At 31.9% G+C, this 24,507-nt stretch overlaps 1 protein-coding gene across 1 annotated transcript in view; it reads left to right on the forward strand.

The window, feature by feature from the left end:
• LOC132745031 (uncharacterized) overlaps positions 1-24,507 on the forward strand; it is a gene marked incomplete at its 3' end in the record, with an annotated part of 72,326 nt that overhangs the window by 17,870 nt on the left and 29,949 nt on the right. Inside the window, exons 2-4 of the mRNA XM_060733866.1 lie at positions 4,593-4,764; positions 8,359-8,461; positions 9,156-9,246. Of these exons, the coding sequence (XP_060589849.1) occupies positions 4,593-4,764; positions 8,359-8,461; positions 9,156-9,246 (366 nt within the window). The remainder of the gene's footprint in view (positions 1-4,592; positions 4,765-8,358; positions 8,462-9,155; positions 9,247-24,507) is intronic.

A 24,507-nucleotide genomic window follows, 5' to 3' on the forward strand; every position in this document is an offset into this window, starting at 1 on the left:
CCAAGAAATTATTAGTAGGAAATAAATATTTCTACATTATACAAAACATTATTATTAACAAATCAAAAGTTTTTCGTGACTCTAGAATAACTCGCGCATTAATAAAAGAAGAACTATTTTCGTGACTCATACCGCGGGTTTAGCTGAATATTCAGCAGTTATTAATAAATTAGATACACTATGGTTAGTATAAATATCTATTTTTGAAAATGCATGTAACAAGAGAGTTTTTTCAACACTTTACCACCATGTAGTCTTTCTTGGTAATCTTTATTGAAGGAAGTTATAATATCAGTTCTACTTCCGATTCTTGTGGTTTGTTTACATATTTTTCAAGGTCACGATATGAGTTAACATTCGCTATTCTAAAAATAGATTCTGCTTGACCTGCATGTGATTAGGGAGTACACATTATACATGTAATAAACCAGCAGATACTTACTCTGCTTACATGCAATACTTACAATTGTAAGAAGCAAACAAGTTGTAAATGGAATTTAGTGTGAAATTGAAAAGGACAGCTTAAGTGACATTTAAATTAAAATAAAAACAATGTGCTCTGGCCCTTGTAAATAAAAAAAATCTAAAAAATACACTTTAAATTGCTGATGATTTTAACCAAAAATATTTTTAATGAGACATATCCAAGAGAAATAAAAATACAAATGACTTATATTTTATTTTCTATATGCCCACTATGATATAACACGAAGCAATTCTAAATAACATTCTCACATGTATAATGTATATATTATGCTTGAAGTTAATTTGCATGGTTTTATTTTAGAAATATTTCGTTGACAGTTTTTTTCTATTTACATATCATTCCTTGGAATAAATCGATAAGGACACTGATTTACAAGTTTGACCAGAGTTTTTAGGCATAAATTTCATTCTGTATAAGTAGAAAATCTGAATTATATCAGATTGGGACACATAAAATATATTGCTCTACAAATCTCGAACTTGTATGGCTGTTATATATTTTGAGTTTTGTTTTTTTTTTCTAAAAAAAGCCTTAATGTCTCTCCGGTTGCATGTCCGTCGCATTCAGTGCTGCAGCACTTTGATTTGTTGCTGATTTCTATAAAAAATAATCTCAATATACAGAATAGAAAACTATATCTTTGCTAAAAATATATTGTACAAAACTCATATGTCAAAATGGAAATGGACAATGAGAAAAGTTATCTTATAACTTATATGGCAGGTGTTGATATATTAAACCAGGATGAAATTGTTATGATTAAATTGGAATAAAAATTAAACTCAATATACCTGTAGCTTTATCTAAAATTTTATTTGTTTAGTTATGAAATCATAAAAGGTACGCTGTGACTTTGATTGACAAATTAACTTTGTTTAAATGATGAATTAAAGCAGTTTGTTCTAGGTAATTGACCATGGTGAAGCGGTACATTATTTTGGCACATCATTAATTTTAAAACTTTACTATAACTGAACAGTTTTACTTTTAAATACATTTATCATGGCAATTACCAATGTTTATTTCAGTATAAATATTTGTGTAAATACTGTAATATGAAAATCTAGTAAAAATCTTGCCAATTTTCTTCAGATTTTCTATATGAAGTTGTGAAAGTGAAGATTTGCTTGTTTTTACGTAAATGAAGAGAATTTAACATCAGTTTACAATCATTTAAACAATTAACTTTTGAAATTTATGCACATTTAATGCGATTTTTACATTTCCTTTTGTAGTGTTGGTTGTGTTCGCTGCGAATTAAATGAACGATAAGATCTAAATGACACAAAGTGATGGACTCGTTAATGTACCTATAGGGACGTTCCCTCATGCTGAAAACGTGAAAATGGGTTTACCGATAATTTAATGATGAATTTTCAAAAGGCTCGTAACAACAGTAATGGCTCAGGGTTTCTGACACACTCGGCGGTCAATGCAACTGGAAAATTAATAGTTACCATTACATCGGTCAGCTTGTACATACAATAATCAGATATTGCGATCTTACGTATAGATAAGATTATTATTGTGAAGACTCGCCTAGGGCGAAGAATTGTCCACTTTCAATAATAAAGACATGGGACATGGTTTTGGGTGACAATCATTAATGGTTTAAGACAAGAAATTGATGGTTTTACAATAGTGCGTGGATTTTGGGATTTTACGTAATTGTTTAAGGATAATCTTGGGATTTATGTATATTTAGTTATTTTTTGGAGTAAATTATGAGGATTAAATATTATTAACACAGGTAAATGGGAATATTTGTTATCATGTATATTTTAAATTCATACTAAAAATATACTGGTATATATTTTTTTCGAATACAGAAATTTTGTTACTTTATAGGATATCTGCTGATGTAAAAACATCAAATCACAAAAAAAAGTTTTTAAAAAATACATATATTTCATTTGATTGTTTAGCATATTATGCAATAACTAGTGATTATCTTATGAGAGCTGTGATCTAAATTTGCTTATAATACAATATCTGAACTCTGTTTCATTATTTATTTATCTGATTTTGTGTTTAATTGATTTTTATAGAATCATTCTATACTTTTATTTAATTATATGTAATGTGTAATGCATAAAAGTATTCTTCGACATTTAGAAATATACAATTGTGTTGTTGTAATGATTATAGTTATGTTTTGTAAAATTAAAGAAAATCTATCAAGTGTTGAATAAAGGAAAATTATTAACCACTCTGAAAAGGCCTGAGTGTTGAGATATTAGAAACATGCTCTTTGTAAAGAGGTGGTCTCTTAAAACAGGTTAATATGCAATAAAGATCAAAGAGAAGAAAACAATTTAACCTGTAATGATGGATTTTCTAATTGAGGTCAATTTAATTTAATGGAGGGGATGTTTGAAGCATGCAATAGGTTATCTTGATTATATACATACTGCTGAAGGCATTTTAGTTTTTACCAGAAGATTGAAGACAATCTGTTGTAAAACTTTAATATATAAGGTAAAATGAGATTAGATCATTTAACTTTCTTTTGTGGTCCACTGCAATTTTATTATCAACCCCATCATCAGCTCTGAGGCCCCTTTATTGCAAGGTTTATTTTTGTTGTTGTTTATCGCCACATCCTTTAAAGATTGTTTTAAAGATGCATTTCTCTGAAGTGATTAATTTGGTGGAAATGAATTAAAATGGGATGATATAATTATACATAGCTTTAAGTCATAATGTCACAGTGTAAAGGTTATACAGTGTATAGTACGTGACTTTCCAAATTTACTGGTGAAAGAAGTCCATAGGTGCCCTTCTGAGCATTATTTTTACAGCACATTTAGGCAAATGAGAACTGAAGTCTAAACATCTAACAACTTTCTGTATCTGGAAAGAATCCTTAGTCCTAAGTGCACTTTGAACCTAAAATAGCCAGTTGTGAGTCACAGGCCACTGCAATATTAAAGACCATTCCTGTAAAAAAAAAAATTGCAATAACAACCAAATATCTGGACATCTTTTCTAACTTAATCGAGATATTTGTCTTCTGTAGCTTACTTTCTATTTTCTGTTATGTACTTTGTTAAACATCTCAAATAATAACATCTCTCAAATTCATAACCAATGCCCTAATTGGCAGTGAGTCATATCTTTTCACTTTAAATAATATTTGGTGTCTTTTTTTCGAGTATTGCCAATTTGTCAGAATTAAAGATGAATTAAAGTTGACCATGCTTTGAACGCTGACGGCCCTTTTTCGTATTTTGTTGTATTTATCACTTTAAAATCATAATAACTTAATTTATCTTCTCTTCAGTCTAATTTTTATAAAGACGTGTAAATATTTTGACAATATATCTTTCAAGATAAAATTTTCAGTCGATGTGCTTTTGTGTGACAAACTTTCAAATTCATTGGTCCAGTGTTGTATAAGAATTTGCGGTGTAATTTACCATTTCAAGGACCTATTTTTCTAATTATGGTGGTACTTGGCACAACACGCTTGTAATATTCTTATAACGGTCATGTGATACGTTAACTCTTGTTATAAATTCATTCACCATATTGATGGACAACTTCAGTACCAACTTGTTCTCTATATGTCTGTAATGAAGCGTCACATAATGGCCACTGTACAGATGACCTTTCTAACCCTAAAATTACTGACTTTAAGTAATGAACTTGCTTTGCTTTGAAATTAGAATAGTCAATTCAAAGTTTTAGGGATTTCAATATTAAAATACAAAAGTTGAGTATATCCAGCCTCGTCAGACTGAACACAAGTGCAGGCTACTTACTTTTGGTCCAAGCCGGCTAAGGGTATAAGAAAAGTTGGAGACAACTTCACTTTACCCAGCTAAATTTGTGTTATTTGCATTATACAGTTTTGATTTTGTTTTTTGATTTGAATGTTGATTCTAGTTTGTTCAGTTAAGATATGTTTATATTTTAATTATACTTAAGTCTCAGAAAGATTATAAAGACCTGATGGCATCTTTAATGGCAAGTCAGTATTGCCAAAAAATCAATTTAACAGTTACTATGACCTTGACCTACATGATAAAGGTCACTTTTAATGCAGATAATATACCATTTCTGTTACTGTAATGAATATATTGTGTGTCTTTTTTTTTTACAGCTGGGTGGGGAAGATGGGTGTGAGCTGAAGAGGGTATTGGCCCTGGCTGTGATGGAATATAAACACATCAGCAGTTATCGTGCCATTGTAGCGTCTACCACGGCCATTCTAAACGCTGAACATCATGTTCACCCAGCCGTCACTGAAGGTGTTGATGGGTCAGCATATACAGGTAAAGTACAAATATTTGAAATTCTATTTTGTATGTTTGAGTAGTGCTTTCATAAAAATATTTTTTTAATGGAATTTATAGCAGTTCTGATTTGAAGGCATGATAGTAAAAAGTCTGTATGCCACTTTACTGTTACTGTAAGTCCAAGCAGTTCTACTAATATTACCCTGGTTACCCGTTCTTGAAGGTCTGGTGATGAGCTCTGTGTCTAGTTGCATGACTTTGATAGGACACTAATGAGCCCCTTGTGCATTTTTATATCTGCTATATCTCTATTTCAAGACCTTAATATTTAGTTTTATTTAAGCATTATATGGTTTTAAATTAGTAGAAAACGGCACCCATCTGATCATAGTTCCACTGGCCACAAGCGATACAAATCAAATATGGTTGGTTTTTAAAATAATAATGTTGTATTAAGTTTGAAGCTATGTTTAACTTTTTAAACCCCTCAGCTTGTCCGTCCGGACGTCTCCCCGTCCATCCGTCCGTCAGTTTTTCCTTGTACGCCCAATAACTTGAGATTCCTTTGACCCACAGTTTTCATATTTGGCATGGAGGTTAGTCATGATTAGTAGATGACCCCTATTGATTTTGTGGTCACTGATTCAAAGGTCAAGGTCGCAGGGGCCTTGACTTTAAAAAGCTTGTCCGCCCAATAACTTGAGAGTCCTTTGACCCACAGTCTTCATATTTGGCATGGAGGTTAGTCATGATTAGTAGATGACCCCTTTTGATTTTGAGGTTACTGGGTCAAAGGTCAAGGTCATAGGGGCCTTGACTAAAAACACCTTGTCCACCCAATAACTTGAGATTCCTTTGACCCACAGTCTTCATATTTGGCATGGAGGTTAGTCATGATTAGTAGATGACCCCTATTGATTTTGAGGTCACTGGGTCAAAGGTCAAGGTCACAGGGGCCTTGACTTAAAAAAAGCTTGTCTGCCCAATAACTTGAGATTCCTTTGACCCACAGTCTTCATATTTGGCATAGAGGTTAGTCATGATTAGTAATTGACCCCTATTGATTTTGAGGTCACTGGGTCAAAGGTCAAGGTCACAGGGGCCTTGACTAAAAAAACTTGATTTTAAAATTTTCACATTCGAAGCATGGAGAATACATATCTTAGCAATGCACTGGCTTAGTAACCTCAGATTTGGCAAGGTGGTTATCCTTGAGTTCTAAATGTTGATTGTGACAAAGTGGTATGCGGGGGTATTCACGCCATGACAGTGGCAGTTCTTGTTATATCTGCCTGCATGAGCCGTGTCCTATTGGCATTTGAATAACTTCTTTGGGTATCCCTACTGACATGTTCCTAATGTGTGAAAAGGCAGACTTGGACCCTTGTATAGTCAAGTCAGTCTTACTTCATACAAATACTAATGGTTTCAGTCTTCTCATTATCAAAGCTATAGGTCTTGAAGGGGTTTTTGTTTTAACAAAAGTGCATTTCTTTCTCCATAAAATGATTCATTTTTCAGATGCAAATGATTTATTTATTAGATTCAGACTGCAGGATTGTTAGTAAACTCAATTAGAACAAAAATGTTTTATCTTGATTATTATCTGGTAACAAATAAACTGCAAAAACATTGAGAAATTTTACATAGGTGGACTTGATTGACTTGCTCTTTAACATCTAAATTTTTCTTTTGACACTAGGTCCAGTCAATATAAAGCTTTTGTTTTTGAGGTACTTCATCAATTTATTTTTCGATGTATTCAACATCAATAATTAATTTATCATGCCAGGAGATAATGTTTTTGAATATAATATTTGTTTTGATTATTATGATGTAAATTACACATATTAATTTGGCACTTACACTCAATTAAACATTATCATGTTTTCTCATCAAATCATGATAAATAGATATTGTAATATCTCATTTGCTACAAATTATGAAAATTATGAAAACAATCACCATTATGCTGTGTGCCTCACTGTAAGAAAGTAAACTGAATATCATCTTTTAATAGAACAAAAAGTAGTCAAAATATTACTTTGTTTACATTTTGCTACTTTTATGACAAGTAATTTCATATTTATCACAACTTTCTTCAGCTAACAAGCATCTAACATGCTCTAAAACCATTATTTAAATGTTTTAAAATTCATTTTTACTCTTCCTAAAGAAGTACAAAAAAAAAAAATGTTTCTGAGGCATAATGTGCCTTTTAAGTAATTCTGTTACATATCAATTTAATTAATAGGTAATATCTAGAATCAAGTTATTTCCAACATGTTAATTGTTATACATATAATTGACTAAGTACATGTAAATTATAGTCATTGTGTTATATCTAAATTTACCACAACACTAAAAGTTGTGTCCATCATTAAATTGACCGATAATACTATGACTGTCAACACACAAAGCTAAATATAACAAATCACAATGTGTCATAATTAACAGGCTTATAATGCATATTTTCATACCGATGACAAATCTATAACATACCTAGCAAATCATCTTTGATCTTTTTATGCATTATTAGTAATATTATTAATAAATAATGGTTTCTTATAAGTAATAATAAGGTATTTGTATTATGTAACAAAGCTAATTGGGTTTAATTGTTGTTGTATAAATTAGATTATTGATATTTTAGTTACGGTAAATACGAAATTGACATGTTTTGAGTGGCTTCTATTTAAATACACTATTCTGAATGAGACTGCTTGTGAGGGGAACACTGTAGAATTATGCAATTAAAAGTTATTTCCCTTTGATTTTCTTGTCCATTTGTTAACTATTGTGAAAATTATTCAAAATGAGATTTGTGGCTTATATTACAAATATAATGTACATGGGAGTTGATAATTTATCTTTCTTTAATAATATCAGCTTCAATTAAATATGACATAAAATTGCTGCTGTAAAGTAAAACCCAACTTTTTTCTTTGAAGTCACACCTTATGCAAGGTGTCAATTTGCATTCACTGCCTAATTGCGTTAGTTAAATGGTTTTACACATGATATCAGTTGCCAGAACAGTATGTTATCAAAACTGACCTTTTTAATTGTATTACAAAAGTGGGACTTGATCATAGTTTTGCTAAAAACTAAACTTTGTTAAGCAGCATGCCTCCAGATTCATTCTAATTTTCACAAAAATTTTAAAAATGTAGGTACTATTTAAAAGTTAATAATTGTGAAGTTAACAAAGATTGCAAAAAACACTTACAATCCATGTAAATTACCAGGATGAGGTCATAATGGGCAAAAATAACCCTCACTTTGTATGTGATGCATTAGTAATATGGTGATAAGTTCTGCAAAATAAGTCTTTATGTACATTACATGTAAATCATTACTTGAATTTCTTTGCTTTTCTTAAAATCTTATTACATTTTTCTCAATTTGATATTCTTGAAATATTTTTTTCTTATCTGGAGGCATGCCGAGCTTTAAGTTGAAGTATTGTTTAAAGGTCCATTATATCAGTGTATTTAATGGCAACATTTCTGTTACTTGGTCTTGGTCTTTACATTGAACACATTATGTAATACAGTATTTTATGTTCAAACATTCAGGTGATCTATCAAATGATATATGTGTATCTATTTTTGTTTTGTTTATTTTTAGCACTGGACCACAGGCTGTATATTGTACATGAATTTTTACGTACGGAGAAAGAATATTTTAACCACCTTCAGTCTGTTCTAGAGAACTATGCTGAACCCTTTAGGTAAGATTTGATGAGTTTTTTGTATTGTCACTGTCTTAATATTTACTAGTATGTAATTGCAATAATATCATAAGTTACACACTCTGGCGCCACCCCAACCCTCCACACACATCCCTCCTATCTTGGAATAGCAGGGACTTTGATATTTTGATTAGCAATACTAATGATGAGGCCCATCCTGTGGGGAAAATAATATGATAAGAGCATGCAAAACGTCTTCATGCAAAACGAGCACATTAATACAACAGTGTTAGGACATGGAGACGGAAGGGAAAAACTTTTCCTTTGTTATCCCTACACTGCCCGAGAGTTTTGCTGTCAAGGTTACAACTGACTAGTGCCCTATGTATTGTTTTACACTTGTCACATAGTGGCCTTAGGATTTGAAAACTTGCTACTTAAGTTATTCAATATATGCCTGTGCGTTTGATTCAATTTTATTTAATGACCTTGAAATTGTTAAGATTTACACTTTTCACCTTAAGATCATCTTGTTCAGTGTTCTTTTAATTGTTAGAATTTTATGACATTTGACATATTCTTTCCTAATAATGCGAGTGTAAAAATTGCTTCAGATGTCATCTGGAAAAAGAATGATTGTAAAAGCATGAAGAAAATAAATACTTGATAGCTTATATTTCTAATCATGATTTATTTACATAAGAGAATTAATTTTCTGTTGTTTTTTTTGCAGGAAGTTCACTTCCCTGTCTGTGGAAGACCACAGGGTGCTGTTTGTGGGGCTTGAACCTATAATGTCACTGAGTGCAATGATAGGTGCCAAGGTAAAGTGTGAATGACTATGGTTGGTTGTTTAAGCAGCCTTAATCCTGCTAAATGTGTGTGCACAAACCATCTATTGTTCATTTAATGAATTAATAGCGATCCTCAAACTGTAATACAAAATAGTAATACAGATAACTCTGTATAGGGTAAAGAATGCATTGTAATGAAGTTCTCTCCCTTATATAAAAATTTGTAACAAATGTATTATCTCCCTTCTATAGTAGTTTGTAGAATGTGTATTGAACGGTTACTTTGATCTTCGAATAAAATTCAGTGTGTTTATTTGCACATCGTATAATAAATAATATAATTTTAAATTAAAAAAAATATGATTTGAATTATTTCAAAGATTTCTTGTGTTGTAATAAATTCTTTTTAACTTTATTCTGGACCAAAGTCTTGTTTTGGGTAAACCTTTTAGCAGGTGTATATTTTCATTGTATTTTTTTTCTTTATTGACCTGGGAGTTAATCACTGATAAAAAAATTGCTATAAAACCACTTTTTGGAGATTTGATCTCGGTTTTTGGTTTTTGATGAACAAAAAATTTGAAGGGTTAGATTTAGTAGATTCTTATCCAACAATGTTTGTAACTAAGTAAATTCGTATGAAGAAAGAAAAAAAATTTTGGGAAAATCTTATCATATTGTTTTGTTCTGAAACAAAGGGGAAAATAACCCAAAAAAGAAATAAAACCTGTTTTTAAAAAACAAAGTTTTTAAATCTTTTGCTAGAAATTTTATATTTGGCAATTTGAATTAATTTTCCTAAACATATTAGTCTATGCTTGATGGAGAAATTACATTAATCTCTTACAAGTCTTCTTCCTGCAACTGACCTGTACTCACCAGGTGTCATATGTCAGGAAACTTAGTAGTGACCCAAGTAGGATTCAAACCCACAGCCATAGCTTGACAGGCAGACCCCTAAACATTTTTGAGACCCCAGTTCCTTATAATCCTGGATTAAAAGTTTCATTTATAGGTTTTTATTTTTTTCCCTTTAAACCCAATTTTTTAACAAAGCCCCTGAAAAAAAAGAAAATTTACCCCGTGGTTTGTTTTTTGGAATTTATTTTCTCCCAAATTTGGGTTTCTGAAATTTAAAATGTTTTACCCAAGAAGCCAGAAACCCTGAATAAAAAAACAATCGGTTTTTTTAAAGTTTTTACCCCTTTCCCCCATTCCCCCTGTTTTGAACTGAACGGGGTTTTAGCCTTTTTTTCCCCCATTTATACCCCTTTTTCCCCCATCTGTGCATTTTTGACCAAGCCCCTTTTCCTGGTTATTGGCCGCCCCCCAACATAAAATTTTTCCCATCTTGATGTCCCTTTAAATTTTTAAAAAAGGGACCCCCCCTGGGAAAAAAGGGAAAGGGTGGCCCCAGTCCATTTTGCATTCAGCAGGTTAAGGGTTAAGTACCATTTTGTTTGACCATCCAATTAGTCAGTCAAGATAAAATAGGTCTGTTCCTAAACCATAAACATTTTCTTAATATTTGAAAAAAAAACAAAAAAACTTTTTTTATATCAAAGCAATTATGGTCTAAAAATGGATTTTTGAACTCTGAACTTTTTACCATTCAACTTTGATTGACTTTTTATCTTTTTATATAGATAATGGCTTAAAATCCAATTAAGATTGAAAAAAAATTATTTTGACAATTTCACGAGGACAGAAAGGGGATTATCATCTCAAATTATGATCGATGATAGATAGTTAGATTGCGGGACATCCCTGTAATTGCCTTAATATTCAGTTAACCTTTTGACATTTTATTGTCAGATAGATTAATTGAAGGATTTTCTTTTCTATCTAAGTTTTCTTTGATACATACAGATAATTTACCTATAGTAAATAATTTATGTATGATGATCAACACAGTTTTGTTTGATTTATTTATTTACCATTGTTTGTACATTTCTTGTGATAGAATAATAAATTATGTATTGTAAGACTGTTTTGTGATAATTGTTTCTAAAAAATAAATCTGCAAATTTTAGTTGTGAATAATGTTATAATAGTTTCATCAGTTATCAGTTATATTTTCGTTTTTGTGATTAAAAAATATTTTGAAAACAGAACTTAGAAGATTCAGTTGTGTTGGTTATATAATTGTAGAAAAATTGAAGTAAAAATGGCCTTTCTAAGCGGACACGCTATTTTTTTTACGGCAAACGACAGATAATGGTTGGATTAAATAACTGTGTTTTTTGATATAGAGATCAAGCGAAGCTCAGAAAGTGAAATTTAAGAATAAATTAAACTTTTAAAAAGGAAATAATTAGGTCAAAATCTTTTTGTTGCATGCCTATGAATAATTAAGGGTACACACTTTTTCTGCGGTAGAGCGACTCCAATTTCACAGGTATGTTATTTCAAGATTTATATAACCGAAAGTGGTGTTGACCTTTTTATCATCAGTTTATTGCCACATATAAATTACGATGTTTTAAGTATACAGCACACCCATTTAATTAAACTCATCAACTTTTTCTTGTGATGAAGTAAATTTAACCCTTTTAACCTGCCAACCGATTTTTTTAAAAATGGCTTCCCCGGGTTCATTTTTTTTGGAAGACCATTGTTTATTTTGGGTTTTTTTTAAAAATCAAAAGGTAAAGAAATTTGGGACCCAAGCCCCCCACCAAGTATTTTTTTGGGGTCGGGTTCCCAAGTTCTGTTTATTTTTATGGGTTTTGGCTCGGGTACTGGTTAACATGCCTAAACGTTTATTCACCCCCCCTTTGACCCCCCCCAAAAGAGCTGATATTTTTCCTTTTGGCCCTAAAACCCCCGTGCCTTTTTGGCAGAATTAAATTTTTGGGAATTAACCTGTTTTTGAAATTATTGTGCCCAAACCATTTTGCTTAATAGGTTTGAATCCCTCTTGAAATTTCCCAAAATTCCTCATAAAGGGGGAAATTTGTTTTTGTGAAAGAATTTTGGTTGTCCATCCGTGTTTCCAAACACATTAAATAGGGCCTGAAATTTCCCCAAAAGGGAAGGAGCATTCCTGCATTCCCAGGAATGTCTTCACCAGTAACAGAAAACCATTCCTTCACCAGACATAATGTTTAAATATTGAGCACTTATTATTTTGCTTTTTCAGTTTTGAATAAATAAGGTAAGGTAAAAACCATTCTATTGAACTGGTACAGTTTGTATTTCCAGAATATTTGATATTATATAAAATATAAAAGTTTTAAAAGAAAATCTGATTCATGAAATTGTTTAAGATGTCCTTAAAAAATTAAAACCACAAAAATGATAGAACATAGCAGAATACATATAAAGTAAATAGGAAGTACATATGGCCTAAAGCTGAAGGAAAAGGTATGCAGGTAAAAATTAGTATATGTACAGTATATGATTAATTGCTGATTCAGTTTATATGTTCCCCGAAAAGTTTCGGGGGAGCATATAGTCGTCGGGTTGTCTGTCGGTCAGTACGTCAGTCAGTCCGTCCGTATGTCCGTACGTCCCGAATTCGTGTCCGGCCCATAATTTCGTTATTTGAAGTCTGATTTTACAACTATTTCACACAAATGATCACCATATTGAGACAACGTGTTGCACGCAACATTTGGGTCACTACTCTGAAGGTCAATGTCACAGCATGAGCATCACCTGGTTCAACTGGCGCTTGTTTGTTTGTTTTTTTGAAAATATGAAATTTTTATCATGGTGTTGATTACAATAAACTTTGCTTACTCTTAGCCTACAGACAGCAACTGATTTCTACCCATGGGTCCGGTGCAGATCAAGATCAGCATACAAGATATCAGCCAGCACAATGGTGCTCGGCACAATGGTTGCCATTTGATCATGGTCTGCACTGTTACAGTACATATGTTGGAATTTTTCTTAACACTGATGAATGGTTTTGTCCATATTGAAAGATGGTCAAGTACATTTAAGATATTTAGGGTGTTAAGGGTTAAAGTAAACATAATAATTAGGTTTATATCATATTCTTTTTTGTTATTGATACTGATTCATTGGATTAGTCAGGAAGAAGTACATTTATATGCTAGGTCCTTAAATAGTTAAAGGCCCAACACATATGATTGAGCACATGTTTTGTCTACAATGATTTTGTGAAACAACAATATGTCTGTTACCAAAATGATTCCAGTTGATTGTTTGGAAATGTAACATTTTTGGCAGTTATATAACTTTGAGAAAAACGTCTGTATGCATTGGGGCACCAGTACACCAACTGTTACATAACTGATATGAATTAGTTTATATACAGATACAGGATACTGCAAACATAATATAAAACATCTTGAGGTACATGTATTTAAATAATAAAAAAAAATACTTTTTTTTCTAAATATTTTCCTCTTATATAGCAAGCAAGGCAAAATTAAAGGCATAAAAAATATTTGTAAAAAATTAATGAAATGCACGATTTTTTTATACAAATAGTCTTTTCAATCTTTACTGAACAGATGTTTCTGTATGTCTTTTTTTATTCATTTTTTATGTGTAAAAAATCATAAATTTTCTTTCTCCAGAAGATGCTTTTTTATATGAAAGTTCACAAAAAATCCGATATAAGTTATTTCTCATAAAGTGTGATGAGTTATTAAAAGTAATACTTAACTTGATAATAAGTTTTTTAAAGGTCATTAAAATTTTTCAGTTACCCGTAAAAAATTCAAGCAACCGAATTTTGTTACAAAGATGCAAAATATACATTATCATTATGTTGATACTAAAACTTTTACCACCTTTTATCAACTGGCCCGTCACAAAGTTTACTATACTGAAGATTTTTGTATTTTTGTACGCCTAATAATCATGTAATATACTCGCAAAAATGTTGTTTCTGTGTCAATCGGGGCAAGGTGTTTTATGAATGGTTGTTAGTTTTTATAGTGATCGCAACATAATAAAAGCAAAACTCTTCAAACTGATTTTAGTTTAAACGATTAAACTAGATTAAGCATATCTTTTTTGTGTTATTGATTTTAGTTTGAAATAAAAAAAACAATTTTTTTTTTTTTTTTTTTTTTTTTTTTTTTATTTAAATTTTTTTTTTTTTTTTGACTTCTGCTTTCTGAAAATCTTATACTTATGTGGGTAAATATTATTTGTACATAACAGATGTAATGCTCCTTGTGTTAGATATGGAAGAAAGATGCCTATCAGACAGGTTTGTTTCTGTTACCCTATGCCGGAAAAAAATTGTTCGTAGTTTTAACCCATACATATGCCCAATGGGGAATAATCAGAAAAGGAGCCGTAACAATCAGATTTATTTTTTTGAACCCAATAAGAGAATTTTTTGCTGTTTTATGGCTTTAATCCTGCCTACAAATCCAAACTGTTGATGCAAAAATACGGGGCAGAAAAAAAAAAAGCTGTATTGCATAAAAATGTTTGTTAGCAAAATTTGTGTTAAAGTAAAAAAATTAAAAAATTTTTGTGCGGGGACAAAAAGAAGGCAAGACCCTAATGTGTTTCCCCTTTTGGGGGTTATCAGGAAAAAACACTCAAAAAAAAACCCCTAAAGGGGGAAAAATTTAAACCTAGGCAAAAAAACTTAAAAAAGGGTTTTCCCCATGAAAGTTTAAAACGGGCCCAAAAAACCCAAAAATAAATACCCTATGAAAATTTAAAACCAGACAAAAAACCTTCCCCCAATGTTCCCTTATGAAAAATTTTAAACAGGCGAAAAACACTAAAAAGCTGTCCCTTGGGTAAAATTTACCGGGAAAAACCGGAAAATGGTCCCTTTTAGAAGTTTAAAACGGGAAAACCCTAAAAGCTTTTTCCCCATGAAAAGGGGAAATAAAGGGAAAACACCAAAAAAGTTTCCTTTTGGCCCGGGAAAAAAGGGATTTTTTAAATTTAAAATAGCAGGGAAAGTTGTCAAAAGGTGTTCCCTTTTTCAGTGTGAAAGGGGGGGTAAACCCAAAAGGTTTTTCTTTAAAGAAGTATTAGGGGAATGGAAAAAAAAAGCAATCAAAAGTTAAATTTAAGTTCTGTTAGTTTTTGTAAAGAGCTATGTTTCAAAGTCCAAAAAAGGGGTTTTTAAAAAGTTTACAGACAGGGCTGTATTAAAGGCAGAATATATCTCAGAATATACCTCAGAAATCCATGTTTTCTAATTATTTAGAAATGTCAAACATGTGTTTAGTTATGTTTTAATAATTGATTAAGACCATGTTAGTTGTTTAGCTATGGAAGAAAGTTGTGCTTATTGTACAGTAACAGTAGCAAACTGTAAACAAAGTAGTATTTACTTCCATTCACAATTGCCAAAAGAGAAAATGAAGTGAAAGATAATTCATTGATATGGCAAATGAGTATTTTTGGAAACAAGATACCCAAAATAAAAGGTTTTGAGAGCATTAATGAGTAATAATGGGCTTTAAGCAATAGGCAAACTGTATTTAAAAGGAAAAGGCTATTGCGGTGTCTTTATGTAATAGGCAAACAGTATTTAAAAGTTGTAAACATTAAAGTCGCTGTGATGCCTGCAAAATGTGCCTTAAATAATGCAAGAAAGAACAGTCCTGAACTTACTTTACTTTAAAGCTGGAAATGACCCGCCTTACCTTAACAGTGTCAGTCTTCCCAACAAATTTACAAACAAGGTAATGAATATGATAATATGATTTTAGAGTTAATATATATCCACATTTCAAGCAAAAAATATCCTATTTTGATATAAAATATGGTGTAAAATATCCATATCATGATACAATTTTAGTAATTTGTTATACAATATTAATATCATATTTTATGTCATTTCTTGAAATTCATATCAAACCATACCTTTATTTTTGTTGTTTTCCTTGTTGTTGTTTTTTCGCACTGCAGCTGCTAGTATTTTTTCAGAGTGAAGGTTTTATTTTAACTGTAGAGTGGGATTGTTTGAAAATTGCCTGATCAAACACTTTAATGACTTATTTTGCTGCTTATTTATAGCATGAATGTGTTTGAATGATTTCCCCAATTTTGTATTTACGACGGTAATCTGACTGATGTACTTATCAAATCTACAGTCAAACCTGTTGTCTGCTGTCACCCCAGTTTAGTCTTTGTCACCCTTTATTTTGTTAAATGGACCTGGCGTTCTTTGGATTTGGAAAAGTTCATTAAAGAAACTATGGACAATGTTATATCACTAGTAATGAGCCAGAACAGCCTGTCCCCTTTGTGGCTGAGGGGCTGCCTTTATTGGTTGGGGCATCAAAATTGCAGCCAATGTTAAATTGTTAAATGCATAATAGTAAGAGGCAACTAAATCATGGTTTGAATAACTGGATTCTATGCATCCCTAAGCTCCTACAGGTGCATTGGTTTTGATCCCTGGTGTTGCTTCAAGTTTGTAACACCCGAGTTTAGCCATAAATCATCTTTCCTGTTTCGGCACCATATGACCTGAATTGTGTTGGTGCACCGTAAAAACCAAACAAAACAGAAAGTCAGCCTGCACATCCATACAGTCTTACTGGACTCTATAGTCTCTGCAGTTCCATTGCAGTTTGGTTTTCATGTTCAAATCAGGAAGTTATTATCATTCCTTAAAGTTACATGTAGTAGGTAAAAAAATAATTTAAAAGTTAAACAAGTTGTAAAATTTCGAGGAAAAAAATTATATGCAAAATTTCATGTAGTATGTTTGTGTATAAACTTAATGTGGAAAACAATTGTATTTTATATGACTAAAATTATAAATACTAAAACCTTGAGTGTCAATCAGAAAGAGATAAATTCCCTCCAAAACAATGTATAATATAAAATTTTGAATCGGCAGTTTTGATGCAGGCCTGACTTATTTTCGGTTATGTAAATAATTTAACCAGTTAATAAAAGTAAATGCTTCACTGAAACAGTCTCGTTCATTTGACTTTTACTTAAATTATGACATAAATCTTTTGTTGGAAATTCGATGCTGTAACTAAGTGACTATTATACTGCAGTGATGTTTTCTTAAATTTGTCAACTTTTAAGGAAAGTTGTTTAATTTTTTTTTATGGTTGTGTAAAAAAAAATTTTTGGATGAAAAAACTGGGAAAGATTTCCCAGATCCCTTTAAAAAGGGCAGGGAGTTTTTAAAAGTGGTTTAAATTTATTAAATTAGGGTGTTAACGTAAATAAAAATTTTTTGGACTATGGTATAAAAAAAAGGGAAAAAAATTTTTAAGGAAAAAAAAAAAATTTTTTGGCCAATTTTTTGGGGAAAGATAAATTTAAAAAAAAATTCTTAAACTTTTTGCAAGACTTGTGGATTTATTTCATTTTGTTTGTATTCATGTACTTCCAGTTTAATTTGGTTAAGTTTTAAGTCTTGAAGTCAGACAGCAAATTTTGATATTCTTTTTGTGTTTTTCAGTTACTTTATCAACATTTTTCGTTGTGAAAAAGAAAAAAAAAAAATGATCGTATCAGTATACATGAGGATTGCAATATTAAATTAACGTAATTATGAACATTTTTCACTTCAATTGACAGAAAGAACATTTTAACGAAAGCGTTATAGAAACATCAATGGATTTCGTAAGATTTTGTTATTAGATAGACGTAGTGTGACATGAATGTAGAAAAAGGTATTTATTTTATGAAAACAAGTATTGACAGCTGTGGTATTATCCGAAATCTTTTATTTGAACATTTCGTTCATTTTTACCACAAATATTTGATAAAATTATACTGTTGGATTCTCAATTAATTTTATAACAATTATAAATGCATATTGAAATCTGTTTTCTTTAAAATGAAAAATTTGAAAAGTTCAAAATGGAATTTAGGATAGTTTGAAGGGTTTTGTTGTACTATAAATGTTAAGTATTTTTTTTTGATGTTTCGATCGTACTTAAATTTTTTTTTTTGGTGTTTCTTATGTAAAAGTTTATTGGAAGTGTACATTATTGATTTTTGATAGTGATTATTTGAGACTAATAGTGTTCATAGTATTACAGAAAATAGTGTTCATGGTATTGCCTGCTGATGGTGTTCATGATATTGCCTACTGATGGTGTTCATGATATTGCCTACTGATGGTGTTCATGATATTTCCTACTGATAGTGTTCATGGTATTGCTTACTAAGGAAGTGTTCATGATATTGCCTACTGATGGTGTTCATGATATTGCCTACTGATAGTGTTCATGATATTGTATGCAGATAGTGTTTATAAAATTGCCTACCGATAATGTTCATGTTATTGTCTGCCTAAGGAAGTGTTCATGATATTGCTTACCGATAGTGTATATGATATTGTCTGTCGATAGTGTTCATGATATTGCCTACCGATAGTGTTCATGATATTGCCTACCAATAGTGTTCATGATATTGCTTACCGAAAGTGTTCATGTTATTGCTAACTGATAGTGTTCATGGTATTGCTTACTAAGGAAGTGTTCATGATATTGCCTGCTGATGGTGTTCATGATATTGCCTACCGATAGTGTTCATGTTATTGTCTGCCTAAGGAAGTGTTCATGATATTGCTTACCGATAGTGTATATGATATTGTCTGTCGATAGTGTTCATGATATTGCCTACCGATAGTGTTCATGATATTGCCTACCAATAGTGTTCATGATATTGCTTACCGAAAGTGTTCATGTTATTGCTCACTGATAGTGTTCATGGTATTGCTTACTAAGGAAGTGTTCATGATATTGCCTACTGATAGTGTGTATGATATTGCCTGCTGATAGTGTTCATGATATTGCCTACTGATAGTGTTCATGATATTGCTAACTGATGGTGTTCATGATATTGCCTACTGATAGTGTTTATGATATTGCCTACTGATGGTGTTCATGATATTGCCTACTGATAGTGTTTTTGATATTGCTAACTGATGGTGTTCATGATATTGCCTACTGATAGTGTTTATGATATTGCCTACTGATAGTGTTCATGATATTGCCTACTGATAGTGTTCATGATCTTTCCTACTGATAGTGTTCATGATATTGCCTTCTAAGGAAGTGCTCATTAAAATGGATGGCAGTGCAACCCCCTGATAAGGAGATAAAGATATTGTCTACCAAAGTAGTGATATAAAGTGTTCATAATATTGGAAACTGGTTGTGTTCATAATATTGAACACTGGTGGCGCTCATGATATTGAATGTAGTCTGGTAGTCTTAATGAAATTGAAGAATGTTGTTGTTTATAATATTGCCCACTGATAGTGTTCATGATATTGGATAATAGTGGTTTTCATGACTGGTTGTGTTAATGATATTGGAGACCAGTGGTGTTCATTTTAATTGCCCCCTGATAGTGTTCATGATGTTGGAGATTGGTGGCTTTTATGGTAATTTGCCTGCTGATGACTGGTTGTGTTTATGATCTTTGAGACTGGTGGTGTTCATTTTATTGCCTACTGATAGAGTTCATGATATAATGGCTGCTGATATTCCCTTCTAAGGTAGTGTTCATGATATTTTTCATCGGTAGTGTTCATGATATTTTTCATTGGTAGTGTTCATGATATTTTTCATTGGTGGCGTTCATGATATTGTTTATTGATTGTGTTCATGATACTGTCTACTAATGTAGTATTTAAGATAATGTCTTCTAATGTGGTGTTTGTGATATTATCTGCTAGGGTAGTGTTTGTATTATTATTTGTTAACTAAGGTAGTGTTTTTGATTTTCTCTGTTGGAAGTGTTCATATTATCATCAACTAAGATAGTATTCATGATATTGTCCACCGAATTAAGTGTTCAATATATATGTTTATTCTGATCGTTTTAAACATTTGTGTTTACCAGAATGTGTGAATATCATTGTGTCAGATATGATAAATAAATTTCCTGTTTTTGAAAAAAAAAACTTAAATTGATTCAATTAGAAGCCACACAGTATATGGTACAACAACAACTGATAATAAATGATAACTAATAAGATAATTTACATTTTTGATCGAAAACAATTGATCATCCTAATAGTTCTGAATTACTTAAATCTCTTGAAACCACTTCAGAATAGATATGAGCAAATTTCTTTGGTTACAATATCTAGAGTAATTGATAATGATGTTGATATTAACATAATAACTGTATATCTATTATCAAGAGATTTTTGCAAGATTCTCCGAATATTTGATATTGGTACAGTGGCTGTTTAATCGTATAAAGTGGGTGATTATTGACAGGTTAGTAATTGATTTAGGTTTACCGATGAGGAAATTGGTTAAATATTCTTACTCACTATTTGCGGAAGTATCTAAAATCTCGATTTTGTTGGCAAAGTGTTACGTTACTGTTACTTTAATCGAGATAATTTAATATTTTTTTTTTATAATTATGATAACAATGTACTTGTGTCAATATAAAAGGTTTCAAATTATTTCAGGTAGAATCGAGTTGAAACATTTTATTGTTAGTGCTGAAGTTGGAAAAGTTTTCGCGATGATTGCCAATTTATTTGATATACTGTGTTCCGTTTTGATCCGTTGAATCGAGAACTTTTAAGTGTTGTCAAATTGTGTCACTACGTTTGTATTATCTACGTGGTTTTTGTGTCGCCTCTACGGAGTAGTGGCGACATATAGGGATCACTTCTCCGTCGTCTGTCTGTCTGTCTGTCCGTCCGTCCGTCACAAAACTTGTCCGGACTACTCCTCATAAACTACTGGTGCAATTTCATCCAAACTTTACAGGAATGATCAGTACCAAGTCTAGTTGTGCATATTGTCAGCATTTTCCGGTTCAATAATTTTTGTCAGAGTTATGGCTCTTTGATAATTTTTAATTTTAAAGTTTGTCCGGACTACTTCTCTTATACCACTAATGCAATTTCAATGAAACTTTACAGGATTAATCTGTAGCTCAAGTCCTTGCGCATATTGCAGGGGTTTTCCGGTTGAATGATTTTTGGCCGAGTTATGGCCCTTTGATAAAAAGGTTTATTTTTCTGTGTGTTGCCAGATACACAAAAGCTTGTCCGGACTACTCCTCATAAACTACTGGTGCAATTTCATCCAAACTTTACAGGAATGATCAGTACCAAGTCTAGTTGTGCATATTGTCAGCATTTTCCGGTTCAATGATTTTTGTCAGAGTTATGGCCCTTTAATAATTTTTATTTTTAAAGTTTGTCCGGACTACTTCTCTTATACCACTCATGCAATTTCAATGAAACTTTACAGGATTGAACTGTAGCTCAAGTCCTTGCGCATATTGCAGGGGTTTCCCGGTTGAATGATTTTTGGCCGAGTTATGGCTCTTTGATAAAAAGGTGTTTTTTTTCTGTGTGTTGCCAGATAATCAAAATCTTGTCTGGACTACTCCTCATAAACTACTGGTGCAATTTTATCTAAACTTTACAGGAATGATCAGTACCAAGTCTAGTGGTGCATATTGTCAGCATTTTCCGGTTCAATGATTTTATCAGAGTTATGGCCCTTTAATAATTTTTATTTTTAAAGTTTGTCCGGACTACTTCTCTTATACCACTCATGCAATTTCAATGAAACTTTACAGGATTGAACTGTAGCTCAAGTCCTTGCGCATATTGCAGGGGTTTCCCGGTTGAATGATTTTTGGCCGAGTTATGGCCCTTTAATAAAAAGGTGGTTTTTTTCTGTGTGTTGCCAGATACGCAAAAGCTTGTCTGGACTACTCCTCATAAACTACTGGTGCAATTTTATCCAAACTTTACAGGAATGATCAGTACCAAGTCTAGTTGTGCACTGTCTGTCAGTCTGTCACAAAATTTGTCCCAACATGAAATTGGCCATCATGAGGCGACACATGTGATTACTGATCGCTCTTGTTTTAAAAACACAGGTGTTCCCTCTCACATGCATCCCGGTTTTGTTGGAGATGTATATTGCACGACCAGTGTTGGATACTTTTACTTGATTTTGGTATAGGATTATCACCAAGGTGTTGAACTTTGTGCATTCTGACAAATTTGACATGTAATTGAATACAATAAAGAGATGTAAACTTTATTTTGAATACAAAATCTTGAGGAATACTCTTTGAAAACTTTCACAAGATGGGTGAAAAAAAAACTTACATAAAGTTTTAAAGCTGCGAAACTGATGTTCAAGTTATATTGATGAATTTGATCGGATATTTAATTTAGTGAAATACTTTGAATGATATAGCTCGGAGCATTACATTGCTGAATTATTTTAACGATGGATTAGTCAGGAAACAATTACGAAAATGCAAAGTAGACTTGTGCGAAGGTTTAGTCGGAATAAAAGTAGTTCCGAGAAAAATGGTTCTCCCGAAAAAGAGAAACGAAGACTTTCGAAAAGTAAAAGCGTAAGTACATGGGTTAATAGATAAACTCTTTATTGTACTGCTTTTTTCTGTTTTGTTTAACAAAAGAAATCATTAACTCTTACCATGTTAAAGGGACTCCACTGACGTTTTTTGACATGATGGTACTGAAAATATTTTTTTCCAGATAAATGTCCCATATGATGTGGGTTTAGACCACTAATCTTTGTGCAACATTTCAGATCATTTGCGCACTTAGTTTTTCCGGAATAATTATTCAAATTGTAAAAAAATGACCCAAAATGAAAAGCGTTTAAACGCTTTTCACTCAAATCTAGCTAAGAAAAGCATAAAAATACGATTTTCAATTTATTTCAAAGTATATTTCTTAACAATCTTTGCATATGTTTCTGTTTAAAGTGCCCCAGCTTATTTATGTAAGAAACTCAAATGTTATGTTTTAAGGCTTTTAAACCTCAGTGGAGTCCCTTTAAATAGACTTGCCCATCTTTCAAATTGGACAAAATATGGTTCATGATTTTAAGGTATATTTGAAAGTATGTGCTGATTGAGAGTAGTGTACAGTGTAGACCATGATCAGTGCTGTCTTACTATGATGGTCAGTAGTGAACAGTACAGACGATATCTAATAAGGGTCTGCACTGGTCGCATAGCAAAGAATATTTTGCCGCCAGCAGGCTAAAAGTTTAAGGGGAATGCCGGCTTAATGGTTAAGGTGTCAGCTCCTCTCATGGATTAAAAGTGGGTGCATATGTAATATTGATTTCTTGAGCAAAAACTTACATATCTCTTTGGACAAATTGGACATGATTTTGTAGAATTTAATAAAAAAAAAAGGATAGCTTCCTCATATATGATATGAAATATCCAAACTCCCTTGTGGAATTCCAACCCACAGCAGTAAGGGGCATTAGGAATTTGAAGGCAGTGACCTGAACCACTCAGCCAAGGGGGCCATTGTGTTCTGTTGCTGAGAACATTATAACTGCTTGAAGTTATTTGGCTGCAGCATAGAACGTTAAAATTTGATTTCATCAGTAAATCGGCATTTAATTTTCCCATTTAGATAATGCATTGCAGTTCACACTCATATCTTTGTTAGGAAATGGTTTGAAAAATATTGCCTAATCATATGGAAACATATTTCTAATTTTGTTTTACTGGCCAGTGGTTAATGAGAATTTAATATGTGAGTGATGTAATCAGGTGTCAAATAGGTCAATATATTAAATCAATAATTTGTAATGAAATTGTATGAGCCGTTTTTACAGCAATTTTGTGATTATTTTTTGTCCCATTAGATCTATGTGAGTAATGTTCCCCCCCTGTGTGTGTGTAATAAAATTGAAATTGATTTTTGTTTTAGTCTTTTGCCATATAGCTTAGAAGACATATAGCTTATGATCACATAACCAACAAAAGGCAGGGTGGCTGAGTGGTAACACATCGGACTATAAGAAATCTAAGGATTGCTAACTGTGTGTGTTCAAACCCTGTTAGGGGCAAGCAGTTGTTTCCTTGAGCAAGAAACACATTCATTGCAGGATCAGATTCAAGAGTGTTATAGCTTCCAACACAATCAAACTAAAATAAATTTGTATAAACTAAATTAGCAGATGTGAAACTTAATTATTTATTGTTAGTCTGTCTGTTAGCATGAATGCAAATAATCAAAATTGTACAAAAAATTTAGACCAAACTGTTGAAATGACTGATCCATTAAATTAGCAAGTAAATACAGTAACTGTGTCAAATAACTTTTCACAACTGATTGATATACTGGTACTATGTTGATAGTCAAAATTTAACTTCAACCACTAATGGAATCCAAAGTAAATAAAAAGACTTGATGCTGCAAGGAAACTGGTATATAATGAAATCTGTGTATACTTCTACTCCAAGGGGAAGGCATGGTGGCCTTGTTGGTTTGAGCCCTACTTGTGCCACAACCTGACAACCATGGTTACTTGTTATGGCACCAGTACTGGTTAACATTGCAGCAAGTGGGCTTGAAAGTGA

This window comes from Ruditapes philippinarum, unplaced genomic scaffold (genome assembly GCF_026571515.1).
Source record: "Ruditapes philippinarum isolate M1 unplaced genomic scaffold, ASM2657151v2 ctg1553_1_1_1_1, whole genome shotgun sequence".
NCBI classification, from domain to species: domain Eukaryota; kingdom Metazoa; phylum Mollusca; class Bivalvia; order Venerida; family Veneridae; genus Ruditapes; species Ruditapes philippinarum.